This window comes from Mauremys mutica, chromosome 6 (assembly GCF_020497125.1).
Source record: "Mauremys mutica isolate MM-2020 ecotype Southern chromosome 6, ASM2049712v1, whole genome shotgun sequence".
NCBI classification, from domain to species: Eukaryota; Metazoa; Chordata; order Testudines; family Geoemydidae; genus Mauremys; species Mauremys mutica.
In genome coordinates, this window is record NC_059077.1 from 123168415 (window position 1) to 123187398 (window position 18984).

At 42.1% G+C, this 18984-nt stretch overlaps 1 protein-coding gene across 1 annotated transcript in view; it reads left to right on the forward strand.

Moving 5' to 3' along the window:
• PIGG (phosphatidylinositol glycan anchor biosynthesis class G) overlaps positions 1-17253 on the forward strand; it is a 134176-nt gene extending 116923 nt beyond the window's left edge. Inside the window, exon 13 of the mRNA XM_045022088.1 lies at positions 16376-17253. Coding sequence (XP_044878023.1) covers positions 16376-16601 — 226 coding nt within the window. The 3' untranslated portion in view covers positions 16602-17253. The remainder of the gene's footprint in view (positions 1-16375) is intronic.
• Positions 17254-18984: the final 1731 nt, after the last annotated feature.

Genomic DNA, 18984 nt, shown 5'->3' on the forward strand with positions numbered 1-18984 from the left:
CCTTAGTCTCTGGGTTATATCTGTAGCCCTTTTGCTTATACCAATCAAGTGTGTCTCCTTTTTGTCAACATTCATTGTTACTGGTATAGTAACAGTGTGAACTTTCATCTGCTTTCCAACATTTGAGCTCACAACTGTGGTGGGCCTGCTAGACCCCCATTTTTACAACAGTTCACTACTCTTGGCTGCTTTAGTAAATTATTTGTTTGATGCATCTGCATGTTCAGAGGCTTTCACACTTCCTTTATTTGGCAAATGTCTTACAGACATAATAAAGAGAACTGAGGCCTGGTGTACACTAGGCGTTTAAACCGGTTTTAGGAGCATAAAACCGATTTAACGCCACACCCGTCCACACTGAGAGGCCCTTTATATCGATATAAAGGGCTCTTTAAACCGGTTTCTGTACTCCTCCCTAACGAGAGGAGTAACGCTAGTATCGGAATTACCATATCGGATTAGGGTTAGTGTGGCCGCAGATCGACGGTATTGGCCTCCGGGTGGTATCCCACAGTGCACCACTGACCGCTCTGGACAGCAATCTGAACTCGGATGCAGTGGCCAGGTAGACAGGAAAAGCCCCGTGAACTTTTGAATATTTCCTGTTTGCCCAGCGTGGAGCTCCGATCAGCACGTGTGGCGATGCAGTTAAAAATCAAAATAAAGAAAGAGCTCCAGCATGGACCATGCGGATGTGATTGCTGTAAGGGCAGGCAAATCTGTTCTATCAGCGCTCCGTTACAGAAGACGAAATTCAAAATCATTTTTAAAAAATCTCCAGACAGACGCCATAGCAGGGAGTCAGCGCACTGCTGCGTGACAAGCGTAACGGAAAGCCAAAGAATCAAATGGACGCTCATGGACTGGAGGACTCAAGCTATCCCACAGTTCCTGCAGTATCTGAAAAGCATTTGCATTTTTGGCTGAGCTCCAAATGCTTCTAGGGTCAAAAACAGTGTCCGCGGTGGGTCAGGGCATAGTACGGCAATTTACGCACCCCCCCACCCACCCCCAGAAGTGAAAGGGAAAACAATCCTCTCTTGACCCTTTTACATGTCACCCTATCTTTACTGAATGCTGCAGATAGACGCGATGCTGCAGCACTCAACACCAACATCCTTGCTCCTCCCCTGCCATGGGTGGCTGATGGTACAATATGACTGATATCCATCGTCATCATCAGCCTATTGGCACATGGGGCAGTGCAAAAGGACTGGTAACCATGCCGACTAGCATCCGTGAGGTCGATCAAGGGCGCCTGGCCCTAATTTTTCCTGGTAGATAGTGCAGTATGGCTGGTAACCGTCCTCATCATAGCAACAGGGGGCTGAGCTCCATCAGCCCCCACCCTTCATGTGTAAAGAAAAGATTCAATTGCCCCTGGACTAGCAGAGGGATGCTGGGCTCCTCTCCTCCACACTGCTTAATGTCCTGTCTGGACTATCATAGCAGCTGGAGGCTGCCTTCCACTCATTTCTCACTAACAAGTCACTGTGTCTTATTCCTGCATTCTTTATTACTTCATCACACAAGTGTGGGGACAATGCTACGGTAGCCCAGGAAGGCTGGGGGAAGAACGGAATCAACAGGTGGGGTTGTTGCAGGAGCACCCCCTGTGAATAGCATACAGCTCATAATTTCTCCGGGATCTGACACAGAGCAGCTGTGCTCTCTGGTTCTGTGATACAGTGGTTCTCTAGTACACTTGCCCATATTCTAGGCAGGACTGATTCTATTTTTAGATACCAAAAAGGAGGGATTGACTCCGGGAGTCATTCCCAATTTTGGCTTTTGCGCCCCTGGCTGATCTCAGCCAGGGGCACTTATGATAGCAGCAAATGGTGCAGTGCAAAAGGACTGGTAACCATGATCATCTTATTACCAATTTATGGTATGGTAGATGGTACAGTATGGCTGGTAACCATCTCTGCTGTCATGCAAAAGCAAAAGCATGCTGCTGTGTAGCGCTGCTGAATCGCCTCTGTGAGCGGCATCTAGTACACATACGGTGACAGTCACAAAAGGCAAAACAGGCTCCATGATTGCCATGCTATGGCATCTGCCAGGGCAATCCAGGGGAAAAAGGCGCGAAATGCTTGTCTGCCGTTGCTTTCCCAGAGGAAGGAGTGACTGACGACATTTACCCAGAACCACCCGCGACAATGATTTTTGCCCCATCAGGCACTGGGCTCTCAACCCGGAAATTCCAAGGGGCGGGGGAGGCTGCGGGAACTATGGGATAGCTACGGAATAGCTACCCACAGTGCAACGCTCCAGAAATCGACGCTAGCCTCGGACCGTGGACGCATACCACCGATTTAATGTGTTTAGTGTGGCCGCGCGCACTCGATTTTATACAATCTGTTTTGCTAAACCGGTTTATGTAAATTCGGAATAATCCCTTAGTGTAGACGTACCCTGAGATAAGCAGTCTGGTTCTTCGAGTGCCCTCTGCATATTCCCACTCTTGGATGTGCCAGCCTGGTGCAGCTAGGATGGTGGAACTTTCTAGTAGCAGTGCCTGTTAAAAGCACCTCACATCTCCCCTCCTCTGCTCCGAGCCTGCATCGGTCTAAGGACGTGGCTATAGGAGGGTATTGGCACCACTATTGCCTTAGTTCCTTCCAACTGTCACTGAGTTAAGATGTGAATCACCTTCGATCTGTTTCTGTCCGTAGTTAGTTCCATTGCCTACCTGCCTGACTGTAAAATAAATAGCAACAGTTGTAGTAGTTTAGTAGTTAGTATATTTTATACTTGTTGGTAAAAAGATTAAAATTAGATTAAAAATGAAATTAAAATAATATAATTAACTTGACGATCATGATGGGTGACATGAAGAAGCTCAACTTCAAAAAATATGCATCGTGTCTGGCAGTCTTTCCTTCCTCCGACATGTATTCTGGTGCTTAAAATGTTTAGGCAAAAGTCACTTGCCAGAACGCTGTCAGATATACAGCACATTCACCCCCAGAGACAGGAAGGACAGACAAAATAGACTTCACATTCTTCTGTTAAAGAAGGTGCTGTCTGCTAAACTTGCAGGATATGAAAGCTCAAAAGGATCTGGCTGTAAAAGCAGGAGACCAGAGTCAGCTCCATCTACTTCTGGATCCAAGATGTCATCCAGATCCATGACAAGAGCTTCAGTGCCAGGTTCCTGTTCCAAGTCAGCTGAGGCCCCAATGGTCAGGTCCTTTGAAGCAACCTTGATCATAGTGCAGTCTGCATCAGTCCTGGATCTGGACAAGCATCATAGAGATCCACACAACACAACTGGAACATCTTCCTTGGTTTTCCATCTTCTTTTTCCGGTCTTCTCTTTTTAGAATTCCTACATCATGGGCTTCGCCAATGGCTTCAGTGTTGGATCCAGGATTGGATGTGAGGTTGGAGGTAGAGCCGGATCCAGTTCGGGTGTTGAGTGGACGTTTCTTTTCTTGGAAGAAGTGTTCAGGCAAGGAGTGGTCTTGAATTTCCTGGATATCCTTTGGTGATTGACACCTGACTTGGCAAGCTGGCAGCAAACCCTATGCCTTCTTGGATGCTGTGGCCATATTGGCTGATTCCTCTTATTTCTTTTCTCAGTAGAAAACTGGACTTCCAGGGCCAGAATAGATTCTTCTGCAGTCTATGGAGCTCAGAAGTCCGGGTCTTTCAGCCACGGATCTGAGACCATCAGATTCCCCCCTCCCCCATCCCCCCCAGAGAAGACTATCAAGAGGGACCTTCACAGGATGAGTTTCATTAGACTCAGCAGAGTTGCAGAGCAGCTCATCTGACTCTGGTAGGAGTATATCTCAGGAAACGGAGGATTTTTGTATTCTTGTATTAAGATGTTTGGTTGCTGAAGGGTCAATCCAAAGGAGAATTAGAGAAAGTTATTCAGGCAATGTATTCTTTATTCGGAACCCTGGGTGTTATAAACAAGCAAAAGTCACTTCTTGCTCCATCTCAAAAAGTTCCCTTCATAGGGGCAATCTTCAGTTCTGTCAAAGGAAGGGTCTTTCTTCCAGAAGAGAGGTTTTTGAAAATAACAGACTCTATATGCTGACTGATGATGCAGCTGGTTCAAATGACAAGGTTTTTTCTGAAGCTACTGGGCTCATGGCATCCATGACATATGTAACCCCTGATGATTGTAGAGCTTCAGTGTAGATGTTACTTATGCCAAGGGGAGGGGTTCTGCTGTCAGCATAGGCAATCCACCTTCCCTAGTGGTGGTAGCTAGGGCAACAGAATTCTTTTGTCGACCTAGCACTGTGTACGCAGGGACTCTTAGGTCTGCTTAACTACGTTGCTTAGGGGGTATGGATTTTTCACACCCCTAATCAACATAACTGGGTCAACCTAACTTTCTAGTGTGGGCCAGCCCTTCGCAGTTATTTCATCCCCCTATGGAATTCCTTTGGGAAGCCATGTGGAACAGCTGTTTGCCTTCCCGTGTTGTACTTAAGGTACTGCACAGGATCTTTTCAGGGGCCACATTTATTGGTAATGCATATATTAATCAACACTGTATCATATGCATATAATATGTATATTACACTCATGCACTCACATACACACAAGCACACTCCGTCTTGTTGTTGTTACCACTTAGTTGCTCCCCTTAACTTCACTGGCCAGGTGAGTTAGATGGGGGAGGGGTGGAGCCAGGCTTCTGCCGATCCGGATCGATGCTCCCATGTTGACAAAATGAGACCCAGGGTCCTCTGCAAGACACCTCACATTTATAGCAACTTCCCTCTCATGCAAATCTATACCAGATTTAAAATCTGTATCTATGTCCGTTGGTTCTGGGTGTTGTTCCAATGCTGTTTAAAGAGGGTGTTTTCAAAAGGAGGTGCTTGCTTCTAACCCCCAAGGCCATTAATATGTCTGCTCTTCTTTAGTGAGCCCACTTGACAAGTTTTATTGTTTTGGGGTCTGGCTTCTGTCCCCTCTCCAACTGTTGCAGCTGTCTGGAGGTGCTTGCGTTCCACGCCTTTACTCATTTACACCTCGTTCATTCAACAGGGCAATTGATTAAAAGGGGGCAGGGGGAGAGATCTTATTCTACTCCTAGCAAAAAGACTTTTTTTTAACAGAAGCAGCAAAGAATCCTGTGGCACCTTATAGACTAACAGACGTTTTGCAGCATGAGCTTTCGTGGGTGAATACCCACTTCTTCAGACTTGCATCTGAAGAAGTGGGTATTCACCCACGAAAGCTCATGCTGCAAAACGTCTGTTAGTCTATAAGGTGCCACAGGATTCTTTGCTGCTTCTACAGAACCAGACTAACACGGCTACCCCTCTGATACTTTTTTTTAACATTATACCGAGGCTCAATACAAAGTTTTCTATATAAAGATCTGATACAAAGTTGTATGAAGACAGAGGCATAATACAAAGTCATATGACGATGCTTAATGCAGAGACTTATCTACACCAGTGCCAAATTTGAATGAAAGAAGTCAGGAAGCCAGTCGTTACATGCACAAAGAGTATAGAGAGGAGTATATGGGATTCACAGAGCATTAAAATGCCTTCTGGAAGCAATTACTTGTGCTCGATGGACCTTGGGTTCAAAATGGGGTTGTTTTGTGAGACATCTGGATTTCTTGGCCAGTGCGTGAAACTTTATTAAATCCACAGCAAGGTGGCTTCTCAGGGCCACCTGTCCTGCCTATGGTGAAAATGGACCAGGCCTGCTCTGCTCTGCTCTCACTTGCCTTCCCTCTTTTGATGCTGAAATTCAGAGCAATGAAGTCCCAAGGATTAACAGCCACTTAAAACCAAGGCCATATCAGAGACTGCGACAGCCCCTGAACTTGTAAAATGGCTTAAGCTCCCCCAATAGCCAACCCATTTTCCTGAGAAACATGTGAGGCCTAATACACTGGGGAAAGGCTTCCCTAAAACGTTCTGACCTCTGTGGTTTGGGGAGAGGGCTTGAAACCCCTGCTGCCAGGACCTACTATGATCCTGTGACATGAATGCAAAACAAATTATACAAAATCTGGGCTGATTCATCACCTGTACCAAAGTATCCACACCAGCAGTTTGGAGATGGAAAAGACCTAATGAAGCCATCCAGTCCATCTGCCTATCAATGCAGGATTATTCCTTACAATTCTTGTTAAATAGAACTATACAAATAGTGGATGAAAGGCATGCAGTAGAGGTAAATCAGCTGAGGTTTAGATACCAGATAGTGTTTCTCAGTATTTCTCATTGTAAAATTAAATGTAATTAGTCGAATCTGAACAATGTCATATGGATTGCAGGAATGTCATGTGTTACAGGAGTGGTGCCACAGGGATTGGTCCAGGCTTTCACTAATCTGTCGGGGACAGGTTGACAGTGCACTGACTGTTTTCAGATAGTACTGACTGGAAAGCGTTGCAGACAAATACAACTGGACCTATACAGAGAAGAGCGGGAAATAAAATAAGACTCAGTTTTGAAAAATGCAGTTCAGTACACCAAAGAAAAAGTAATCTCGTAAACACTGATATTCAGTGCGGGAGAGAAACCAGGAGAACAGAAATGTCAAAAGAGAACAGCGATGAAAGGAGAACGATAAAATAGACACAAAGTAGCAATTGTTGTTTTCCGTTAGCTGTTTGCCTTGTATCTATTCCACAGTCAAATTGTTCAGAGGAGAAGAGCATGTTCTTGCTTCAGGAAGTTTACATTGTTCTACAGCATCTTTTTCTCTTGTGATCAAGACCTATATTAATGCAAACTGATTTTTTACAATTCCTATGGCAATGTGTCTAGTGCCGGCTGTCTTTTATTTTAAAGAATGAAATGTGACCTGGGGTCTGCCAAGTTGTGATACTGACAGACTGGTCAATTCGGGACTCATTACATTTCAGTGCCTCTCGTTGAGTTATCAAGACAATCTACATGTATGTGAATTTCAAAGAGATGTCCTAGACCAGCAATCATTAACCCATTTGTTTGTAGGAATAGAAATCAAGGGTAGGTGCTAAGGGTATTTGTCTGTGTTTATCTGAATCTTGTTATAAGTTTAACAGTGTGATCTAATTAGCTTGTAGATACTAATCCTGCTCCTGTCTCATAATGCTTCATTACTCAGTTCTATTAGAGATCAAAAGGGGATATTATCATTTAGATGGGACTTGTGGTATAATCATATTATTGTCCTAATCTCTCTTTGGAAGTTATAATTCCACATAGTAAACCACCTGTGAACTGTCCTGATAGTTTGCAAGGTTAATTGTTTTATGTGAATGGATGCAGGTAGTCTACCTGTGTATGCATAGGAAACAGATTAGTTTCAAAACAATAATCTGCACTGCCCGTTCTTCATCGGGGGTGGGGGGGAAGGTCCTGCTGTGACAATTGCTGTCAAGAGACTTATCAGTTGGCTAGGGAACTATAAAGAAAGCTTTAGGACTGATCCTTTTTATCTCCTGTCTGCCTAATCTTTAACAGGGAAGGTCTGAGCCTTAAAGACTGAGGTTTCCAGGTTTAACTTGGATTACCCTGAAAGTCTCATGGAGGAACTTGAAACTGAACTGTTTATTGGACTATAACCTTTAAAATTGATTCCCAAAAGACTTTTACAAATAAGCACCATCTCTGCTGTGAAACTGACCTAAGGCCATTACACTTATCTGTATGTATATTGATCTTTTAACTACAGCAACTTTCTTCTTTCTTTTTCTCTTTTATTGTTAAACGTTTAGTGTTTTAGTTACTAAAGGACTGGCATCTGCGAGATTATTGTCTAAAATCTGAGACTCGTGATGATCAGTGTCTGGTCCTTTGGGACTGGTGAACCTCATATGTGGTGAATCAGGTTTTCAGTAACCTCTCACTGTATTAGACTTGGCTGTTTAGATGGGAGTCGCGGGCTGGAACGCTTAAAGAAGACTGATTTGGCTTCTTGGTAACTGGGGTGGTATTACAGGAGCTGTTTTGTTACTGGTTTGGTGAATCTAATTAGAGAATAAACCACCAGTCTGCCTTGAATAGAGCATCCTCAGTGTGGTGCATCCGGGCACCCGGTCACACAAGTATTCAGTGTAAATGGGTGGTATACTTTTATAAGAAAAAAGTGATTTCTTTTCACATTTTTTGCCAGCATAATGTTTTTATTTTTTAAGTTCACCTCCATACTGTATACCCTATTTTTAGTGGAAATAGACGAGCGAGGCATTATAGGGTGAAAGATTTGGTGAAGAATGTTAACTGTTGGGATTTGTAAGAGCAAGGTGAGCAGAAAATCCATAAATAGTGTGGGAGTTCCCGGCTTTGCCTCCCTGTATGTCATTAAATATTAATTTAGAAGGAAGGTTTCTGAGCTGGATTATATTTAGTACTCAGAATAGGGAATTTGCAGTAATTGCATCATTCAGTGCAGCAATTTGCTGCGCAAGAGTCTGATAAGCCTTTGATTTTTCTGGTTCTAGCTATCGTCAGCATACGTTTAAGTATTTCTACACTTAATGCATTTTGAGTACTCAGTAGTGTTGGAAGTTAATCTAGGAAATGAGTTGAACTTTTAAAGAGTAAAAATGGATGCAACCTCCTGCACAGCACTAAACCATGAATAAATATCAACAGACATGTTTCTAGTGGCACTTTATCCACAGCATGCTGACTACTTCTCCCTCTTTCTGTACCTTATCCCTTACCTCACCAACAAAGGAGGTCATTGTTGCAGAGTCCGTATGCTAGGAAAGCAGCCATAGATCAGAATTTTTGATGGGGCCTATAACTTGCATATGCTCATTTTTAAGGGCACTCTGTGGCTGTCAGACTGTTTCCGAACACAACTGGCTGATGCTTTAAAGTCCCCACCAGAATGTGCACTGTATAGACTAGGGCAGTGGAACAGCTGTCTGATGTGACTCCTTCACCTAGTTGAACTCATCTGTCAAGTTAAAAGTTTTAAATGGGATGATGGTAAATCACACAATTGGGATGATGATAAATCTCATTTACTGAGTGAAGGGGGTGTTCTCATGTTAGAGCCTCTGTGTGATAATACTATAGCAGCCCTACTTAATGGTTTGCTGATATTAGTATTAAACGCTGAAATGGAAGGTGTATTTTTTTTATTACTCAAAAACTTTAACCCAACTACCCAAAGATTGTGATTTCATCAGTTAAGCCAACTGGGTCTGAGTTTATTGGGTTTGGAGACATTCAAGGAAATCAATCTACTATGGAATAGTCTTCATGCTTTACTAAATACAGTAGTTGTTCTTGGAGCCATTAGCAGACCAGAAAGCCAGCATTTTTATGGAATGTTGTGCTGCTGAAGGAGTTTTTTAGGAATATGACATTAAAACCATTGTAATCACTTATGCCCACTACACATTTCATGGCCCTTTCTTCATGAGTTAGGGGATTAGCTCTTATACCCATCTAAAATCTATTAAAGATAACTATGTTCGGCTTACTGAAATCCCTTCCTGTCAGCACTAAACTACCTCAGCCTGGATTCCTCACTGCAAACAGTCTTCTTCCATTCCTGCATAGGTTCAACACTGTGTGCTTTATTTACAATGTGCTATACAAGTGTTTGAAACCTTTGGGTGGACTTAGAGTTTACTTTACCACCCCTCCCCTAGTGCTTCTCCCCAACTCTTAGAAAAGCACATGGAGATTCAGAATTCAGTCACTGAGAATTGTCAGCAAGGATTGCAGAGGGTCAGTCTCTCACAATCAAGTCCAAAAAGAACAAGAGGAATTAACTTAATATTTAGATGCCAACTTAATAACATTTTAGAATTATGTTATTTTATTATGTTTCTTTAATTTCTACTAAATAACAAGGCTACGTCATAATCCACATACATTATCTTCACAGTTGTACATAATTATAAAAACTCACATTAAATCTAAATAAGGTAGTTCCCACAGAAGAAGTAGTAACTCAGAGTTCCAAAAGCTTTAGGGTTAGTTCACTTAAGTCTTTGTTCCTCAGCTTTATACAGGCTGAGAGTCAATTTCCCCTTTATGTAACTAGCACGGCCCCCGCTTCCCCGTCAGAGAGCTAACAATATCACTAACCTGCTGCACAATGCTTCAGAGTTAGATGGAAGCAGCCTGTTTCCCGGCAGAGCCATCGGGGAGCAGGGACTGCAGGTGGGGGCCCTCCTGGCACACAGCCCTAGCTACCCCATCCTTGTATCCTGAGCTACCCCCCTGCCTGCACACAGCCCTTAGCTACCCCATGGCTGCACCCTGAACGGTTTTCAGACTTTTTGAGTTGAGCACCCTGCCCCTTTGAGTGATAAGTTTTGGTTGTGCCCACAACCCAGACAGGCTGGGAGCCTGCCGAGGTGAGTCGGGGGTGGAGGTGGCATTCCCTCCCCAGACCCCGCCAGGCAGTGTTGGCCTAAGCCCCGCTGGCCCCTGATGCCCCAAAATAGAAGTCAGACTAGGCCTATGCCTGAGGGACCCCCTGGCCCATAGCCCCGAGTGCCCCGCTGGGCCCTGGAGTTTTTATGGCACATAGGGGGAGCCTCAGAAAGAAAGATTTCGAATCCCCACTATACAGCATGCCCAAAACTACCCCACCCAGTTCCAGACATTTCTGGGGGTTAAATGTTAATTGTGCATCTCAGAGCAATGACCCAGCCACAACTCATTCCTCCCCCTTTCTTCCCTTTAGAGTCTTAAAGATCTCCCCCTATTAGGCTTGTGGGTTACACTTGTCCCCCACAACAGGATGGGGGCGGGGAATCTCATCTCTTAGACCCTGGGCTGCTCTGGCCCAGCCTTCCCCTCCCTCCCCCTCATCTTTTAAGTGTCCCCAGCTGATGAGCTGAATCACCTTATTAGTAGTTTAATCATCCAGTCCTTAACCATTTCTCTCTTCTGTTTGGCCCATGTGGGATGCTTGCAAGTTGCACAAAGTGGTGAGTCAGCTTTAGGCTACTCACATTCTGTCATACTTCCATAAAGTGTAGTGCAGTGTTGCTGTGAGCGATGAAACAGTTCTCTTTTCTCCCCCACGTTGGCTGTATTTCATTTAGAGGCAAGGTGAATCCTACTTCGAAGTTGTGGTGAGATCTTTTTGAATTTTAAGTATTATACAAATAGAAGGCAATCAGATGTTACTGTATCTGAGTAGTTCTGTGCTTTCTATATTACTATTTAGCTTAGATACTGTTTTTCTAGTCCTGATGGGAAAAGAATTGGAAAGGTTCATCTTTATTTGATAGAAAACTGTATTTTCCTATGTTTTTCAGTTTATAGTATGGGATTGGGGAAGGATAGCTCAGTGGTTTGAGCACTGGCCTGCTAAACCCAGGGTTGTGAGTTCAATCCTTGAGAGGGCCATTTAGGAAACAGGGGTGTAAAAAAAACTGTCTGGGGATTTGTTCTGCTTTGATCAGGGGGTTGGACTAGATGGTCTCCTGAGGTCCCTTCCAACCCTGATATTCTATGATATCAAAATCAGCATTTGTCTATTTTTGTCAGTCAGTACATGCATAATACCATCCTGTCCATTAAAAGTTGCTCTTAATCAATTTATTTCTAACCAAGGGAATTGCCATTTTTAGCCCTTCCAACTGATTAATTTTTGAGATTGTGAAAACTTTCACTTAACATAAAGCTATATCAAATGTATTGGCAGGAGAACATTGGGAACAGAAAATGTCTCTGTTTTAAAAAATAAAGGCTGGGCTTTTTCAAAGAGGCCTAAAGCAGTTAAATGCATAATTACCATTGAGTTGGTCACCTAACTCATGTAGATTCCTTTGACAATCTCATTCATACTTTTTAGTGTTTAACAGACATCAGAAGCATTCAGCCATAAATAATCTTCACTCGGTCACATCTGTCCTCGAAGTGTGTGACTCTGAGAATTGACTGTAAAATAAAACCAGTAAACAAGAAACAACAATTATCTTCTTACTGAACAGGTCTTGTCTTTTGTTTATTCAGTCAGATTAGCTAAGGCCTTGTCTACACTATGGGGGTAAATCTGCCTAATTTACGCAACTCCAGCCATGTGAATAACGTAGCTTAGGTTTACTTATTCTGGGTCTACACCGCACTGGGTCAATGGGAGACACTCTCCCGTTGACTTATCTTATGCTTCTCGTTCTGGTGGGGTACCGGAGTCGACAGAAGGGTGATCTGCAGTCGATTTAGGAGGTCTTCACTAGACCTGCTAAACTGATCCCCAGTGCATCGATCTCTGTAGTGTCGATCCTCGGTAAGTGTAGACATGCCATATGTTTAGTGACAAATTTCCGCTACTTTTTACTTCAGTTAGCACAAACTGCTAGGATTGAGTGAGCTGCAGTCTATGTAGTAACAAAATACCGTATTAAATTTAGAATCAGTTACATTTGCACAAGCCAATGAAGACAATAGAAATGTACTGGTGTAACTGAGGTCTAATTTTGCCTACAGAATATTTTATTGGTTATGTGTAAGAAGGGAGAAACCTAGCTTATTCTTCTATCTTAGCTGAGTTTCCTTGGCTTGGCAGTTAGGGAATGACATTTATTTATAAACTGAGCATATTTGTTCTGGAGTTGCTGAGTAACAATGAATATGGCACCTGCCATTTTTAATCAATTGCCAGAGTGGAAATATGCTGCAGTGGCCCGTTATTTTTCCTCCTGAAATCAGTGGGAGTTTTGCTGTTGATTTCAATGGGAGCAGGACTTGGTCTGAAGTTACTAACTGGACTTAAAGAATAGTATATTCATGTATTTAGTGACCCATATAAACCATGACAATTTGAGAGCTTGATATTTTGTCACCAATATAAAAAGACAGTGTATCTTAGAGCTACCTGGCCATCTTAAATGATTTTCTGTTCAGAAGAATATCAAGATCCATGTAGTTAAAAACTGAGAGGAATGTCATTCACTGTCCACTCAGAATCTGAGTCTCTACAAACTATAATCTATGGATTCTGTTCATGGGCTTGGTTACTAACAAAATAAAAATATCTTTGTGGAAAGAAACTTTCTTATCATGTTATTCCCTCCATTCACTGAGCTTTGTTCCATCTACCAACCTAACCAGGTGCCCATAATTTGGAGTGGTTGAGCAATCTCTGCTGAGCTAAGTCAAGACACACCCATGTGGAAGGCAAGGAGGGTATGCACTACCATGGCATCACTACTATAGAGGAAGTGCCTCTGAATAGAAACAGTGAGTCTGCATATCTTGCAGTCCTGGGTACTTTCTACAGAGCCTTCCATCTCCACACTGCCTCATTTGGGTGTCTTCTGACTCCTGTCATGTGGGTACCAGGATTCCGACCACACAGATTGAGTTGGGAAGAAGCTTGTTGTGACACATTGGGCAAAACAACTGGGTTAGACCACTCTGTCAGAGGAACATCCAGCTGAGCTCTCCAGTGATGTGGGATCCTGCTAGCTAAAGGGAGGGGAGAAAAGGGGGCAAATGAGAATGGGGGGCGGGAAATAAAAGTTGCAGAAGAGACGGGAAAGGGACAGAGTTGCAGTTTTACCAATGGAGACGGTATATCCTGGGGTTTGGGTCATGAGGGAAATCTGTTAAAAACTATTTCGAAAAATGAGAATATACTACTTCCATCAGACTTCTAACATTTCACTGGATTGGCAGATCTGTACTTTATGAGAAGACTAATTTATGGTTAGGATCATGCTAAGCTGTCAGCCCTTATGACATGGATTTAATTGACTGCTCTCTCACACTTTGAAATACAATATTTTTCTGGAGGGCATATATAAAACCATGCTTGTTAACTTTTCTAATCCTCTCATTTTTACATTGCTTTAATACAGTCTCATCGCTTCTTGGCAGCAGTTCATTTTGAGAGTGCCAAGTTTTGTGCACTGCCCAGTTACCCTTTACTAATGTTAGAGAGCTCTCACTAAGACATAAATAAAACTTTTCTGTTCTGTACCATCCAGCAAAGAGGGGAAAACTAGTCCTGGGAAAATTGTCATCACCTCTTCATATAGAATGGTTCTGCAGAAACGTGGGGCTTGTGCATCAGAAGGTGAACAGTGCAAAAGACACATCCTTCTTTGTTAAAAGTTGTCAACATAACTTTTATGGAGTCTTTACATAGAAAAAATATTGAAAGTAGACATCTGGATATCTATCTCCACACACAGATGACTCCCATCACCATAGTATCAGGCACCTTTATTATGGTGTTCAGCTGCTGCAGTGACAGATGCTTCAGAGGCTGTACAGAAGAGGACAAGGATATATAAGGCAATAGAGAAACTCTTTTTAGTTACATTATTGCCGTTGAATAATAAATATGACAGTCTTCTAAATAAAGATAATCATGTAAGAGGTGCCTTTATAATAAAACAATGTTAGATGAAGATATGAAAAGTTGAGAGATCTATATAACAGGTGTTCATTCATTTTGCGGGGTGGGGGTGAGAATCCTGACATTGGTACTGGGCTGTTACTAGATGGAAATGATGGAATTATCAATAATAATGCAGCAAGGCAGAAGTGTTCAATAAAGATTTCAGTTCAGTCCAAATACAGAGGAAAAACAGATGACATCATCTCATTGCATGGTGATAACTTTCCATTCCACATTCCATCTGAAGGATGTTAAACAGAAACTACTAAGGTTCAACATTTTGTTAAATCAGCAGGTTCGGATAACTTGCATCCCAGAGTTTTAAAAGAGCTGGCTGAGGTGCTCACTGGACCATTAATGTTTATTTTCAATAAGTTTTGAAGCAATGGGGAAGTTTCAGAAGAAAGCTAATGTTCTGCCAGTTTTTAAAAAGGGTAAATGGGATTACCTGAATAATTATAGGCCTGTCAGCCTGCCATTGATCCCGGGCAAGATAATGGGGTGGCTGACATGAGACTCGATTAATCAAGAATTAAAGGAGGGTAATGTAATTAATGCAAATCAACATGGGTTTATGGAAAACAGACCCTGTCAAACTAACTTTGATGAGATTACAAGTTTGGTTGGTAAAACTAATAGTGTTGACTTCTGTTACTAAGACTTTTGTAAGGCATTTGACTTGGACCACATGATATTTTTATTAAAAAAGAGTGGAATGATATTAAATGGATTAAAAACTGGCTAACTGATAGGTCTCAAAATGCAATTGTAAATAGGGAATCCTCATTGAGCAGATGTTTCCAGGGGGGTCCTACAGGGATAAGTTCTTGACCCTATGCTATTTAACATTTTTAGCAGTGACCTGGAAAATAAACATAAAATCATCACTGATAAAGTTTGCAGCTGACACACAACTTGGTAAGCTGGGCACAAGCAAACAATATGTGTTTTAATACAACTAAGTGTAAATGTATACATCAAAGAATAAAGATTCTGGGCCAGTGGTCCCCAATGCAGTGCCTGCGGGCACCCACCGGGGCATCTATCTGCGCCGGCGTACTGGCCGGCGGACAAGCATCCGCTGAAATGCCGCCAAAAAGCAGCAGCATCAAGAGGCATCGCCGCCGAAATGCCGCTGATTTTTGGTGGCATTTCGGTGGCGACACCTCTTGATGATGATGCTTCTCAGCGGCATTTCACCAGCCACAGCTCTTGATGTTGCCGCTTCTCGGCAGCATTTCGGTGGATGCTTGTCCACCAGCCACGGTCCTCGGTGGCTCGTCGTCCAGCGCCCGCCAGATGAAAAAGGTTGGGGACCACTGCTCTGGGCCATACTTACAGGATGGAGGACTCAAAAAGATTTGAAGTCATGGTGGATAATCAGAGAACATGAGCTCCCAATATGATGCTGTGACCAAAAGAGCTAACGTGATACTTGGATATATAAACAGGATCTCAAATAGCAGTAAAGAGTTTATTTTACTTCTGTATTTGGCACTGGTACAACTGGTATACTATTTCTAGTTCTGGTGCCCGCAATTCCAGAAGGATGTTGATAAATTGGAGAGGGTTCAGAGAAATGTCACAGGAATGATTAAAGAATTAGAAAACATGCCTTGTAGTGATAGACTCAAGGAACTCAGTCTATTCTGATTAACAGAGAGAAGGTTATGGGGTGACTTGAGTACAGTCTAAGTACGTACAGGGGGAACAGCTATTTAATCATGATCTCTTCAGTCCAGCAGAGAGAGGTAGAACATGATCCAGTGGCTGGAAGTTAAAGCTAGGCCAATTCAGACAGGAAATAAGGTGTAAATTTTTGACAGTGACGGTAATTAACCATTGGAACAATTTACCAAAGGTCACGGTGGACTCTCCATCACTGACCATTTTTAAATCACCACAGGGTGTTTTTCTAAAGCATATGCTCTATGAGTTTGCAGTTGGAGGGGGATGTTCTATGGCTTGTGTCATACAAGGAGGTCATACCAGATAGCTAAAATGATCCCTCCGACCTTGGAATCTATAATACGTGAACATCAATTTTATTTTATTTTAACAGGAATTCGGCAGCAATGGGTCATGGCTGTTTCTGCTATGCACTGATATGTTCGGTCCCAGTCACAGTCTACATCATTTTGGTAACAGGTCTACGACACCACTTGTTCATATGGAGTGTGTTCTCACCTAAACTTCTTTATGAGGGAGTGCGTGTGTTCATCACAGCTGCTGTTTGCCTGTTCTTTACAGCCATGGATCAGAACCGGTCTCAGAAAATCCACGACTGAAAGTGAATGTATTGTTCCAAAGGCTGTCATCACAGTACCAGTTGGATAGACTGGAGTCGTATAATGAAAATAATGGTTTTAAATTATCCTGTGAAATTTAATTCTTTCGTTTGTTGGAAAACATGTATGTTATAAAAGGCTTGTTTTATTTAAATGGGTTTGTGTTTCAGAATGTTTAATCAGAGTAAAAAACCCACCTTTTCATCATTAGTTACAGCTCCCTTATTCTGTATCAGTTATTTCAGAACTCAGATCTTTACCATCTTCACCATTGCAGCCACTACCATCTTATTTAATGAGGCATCAGATATTAAGAACTTCCTTAGTAATGAGGTCTTATTGGTGTTTTGTCAGTGTCACTCATTGCCTTCAATGTTAAGGGCCTGATCCCGATCAATGGGAGATATATCGGGCCTTAAATGAGGACACACTTGACTGTCCTCATTCAGCTAGGTGAAAACTGTGCTCATTAAGTTTAGATTTCTTCGGTTATTCTAAAATTGCTGGTTTGGGGCACAATCTTTATACAGCTACTTTTAGCTAGACAATAAAATATTAAAGGTAATTCATTAAAACCATAGTCCCAAAAGCCATCTGTGGCAAAGTCCCGTCTCAGTCTCCCCAGCCTCTGCTGTTTTTAGCTCTGGTGAGACCGGCTGCCTTCACTAGCAGGACCAATTTTTGCCCCAGATCCCTAAGTGGCCCCCTCAAGGATTGAACTCACAACCCTGGTTTTAACAGGCCAAGAAGGTTACTAGGTGAAGGCAATATGTAATGCCAAGCCTACATTGGTAGATATTTGGATAGTTGAAGCCTGACAACTCACTGTGATATTAAATATTTTCAATTCTATTAAATAATATGTAATTCTATAAACATGAGTTCCTTGAAATTGCAGATTTGTGTAAATATGTATGTCAGTGCCTAACAGGCTTTTATAAAATGAGAAATATGTATCTTACATGCTGTAAATGTATGGGACTGACTTAGCAGTCACCATAATGTGTAACGACAGTTTCCTTCCTTTTAGATTGTCACTGCAAGATAATGCAGGATTTCCTGGTGAAACTTACAAGATCTTATATTCTTTAACTGATATTTGTGTTTTTCCTCGTATATATTTAACCTTGTCATCAAACTAGTGGATGGGTTCTGTACAATAATTCAGTGTCAGTTTTTCTAGCAGTTTTCTTAATGTATGCATTTTCCCCTGTAAATGCAGTATTCCCTCCCGTAGAGGAATGCCATGATTAAGTGTGTGAGACTTCTGTATTCCTTTTTCCTGAGCGTCACACAATGAATAAGAAGCATTAAGGGCTGACAAAGTAATGAATCTTTTACAGAGTCTGAATGCTCAGTTCTAGAATGTGTTGCTGCTTATTACTAAGTATGTATAATTAGATTTTAACCGGTTTGATTTTCACACATTACAGAAGCATTAGAGCTTTGACCATTGGAAGGGCTAATAGATTCAGTTTCAAGCACCAAGGTGTGTTATGATGTCAGATTCCCTACTTATGCTCCGGATGCACTTGTCTGATAGCCTGAAACCTCACAACATGCCCCCAGGGAATGTGGCACAGTAAATGCACATCTTGCCATTTTCCAAGCTATCATCAAGAAAACAAATCAACGTTAACTATACTAGATTTAAATAGTCTTTCCATATTTTTTTAAACTCTCACTCTGGCCTGTGTGGTAACATAAGTACAATCAGTATCACAGTTAAATGTATTAGAGGTATATTGATGGGTTTAACAGATGATGTACCCTCTTGTACTGCATCAGTTTGAAAATAAATGCTTTTGAGACCTGTAATTCACTCCTGAGGCTGATGGCCCATTTGTTAGGGTTGCTTATAACCTTCATCTCAACTTTCAGACACTGTGAGGTTCAGAAAGAGGCCACGTCTATTCTGGTATATGGCATCTCTGTTACCAAAAGGAGCCAACGGCCTATTTTAATCACTATAATGTGAATTCTGTGAATGGGCAATCTCAAAATGTTGGCCTTCTATAACTGGTGTTCAGCTGGAGAAAACTACATAAGAAACTGATGGCTCTTGAATATCATTAATTGTGACCTGTGTTAGGGCAAACTTTCATTTTCTGGATACTCTTTCTTAATTAAAAACGCTTTAACTCCAAAGTGTTGAATATTGGAAGTATTTTGCATTTGCTAAAATGTCTCACACACACACAGCACAATGAGAATTCTCTTTATACTCAGGTCGAATATTTTTCTGGTTATTTGTTGCTTGGCAACAACGTAGGGATTATTGCCATCTTCTATACTTGGTAAATTCCTGAGCAACACTTCCTAATTTTAGTCTAGGATGTAATTACAGGGGCCTAGAGCCTGATGGGTGGAGGGAGAAATGCTA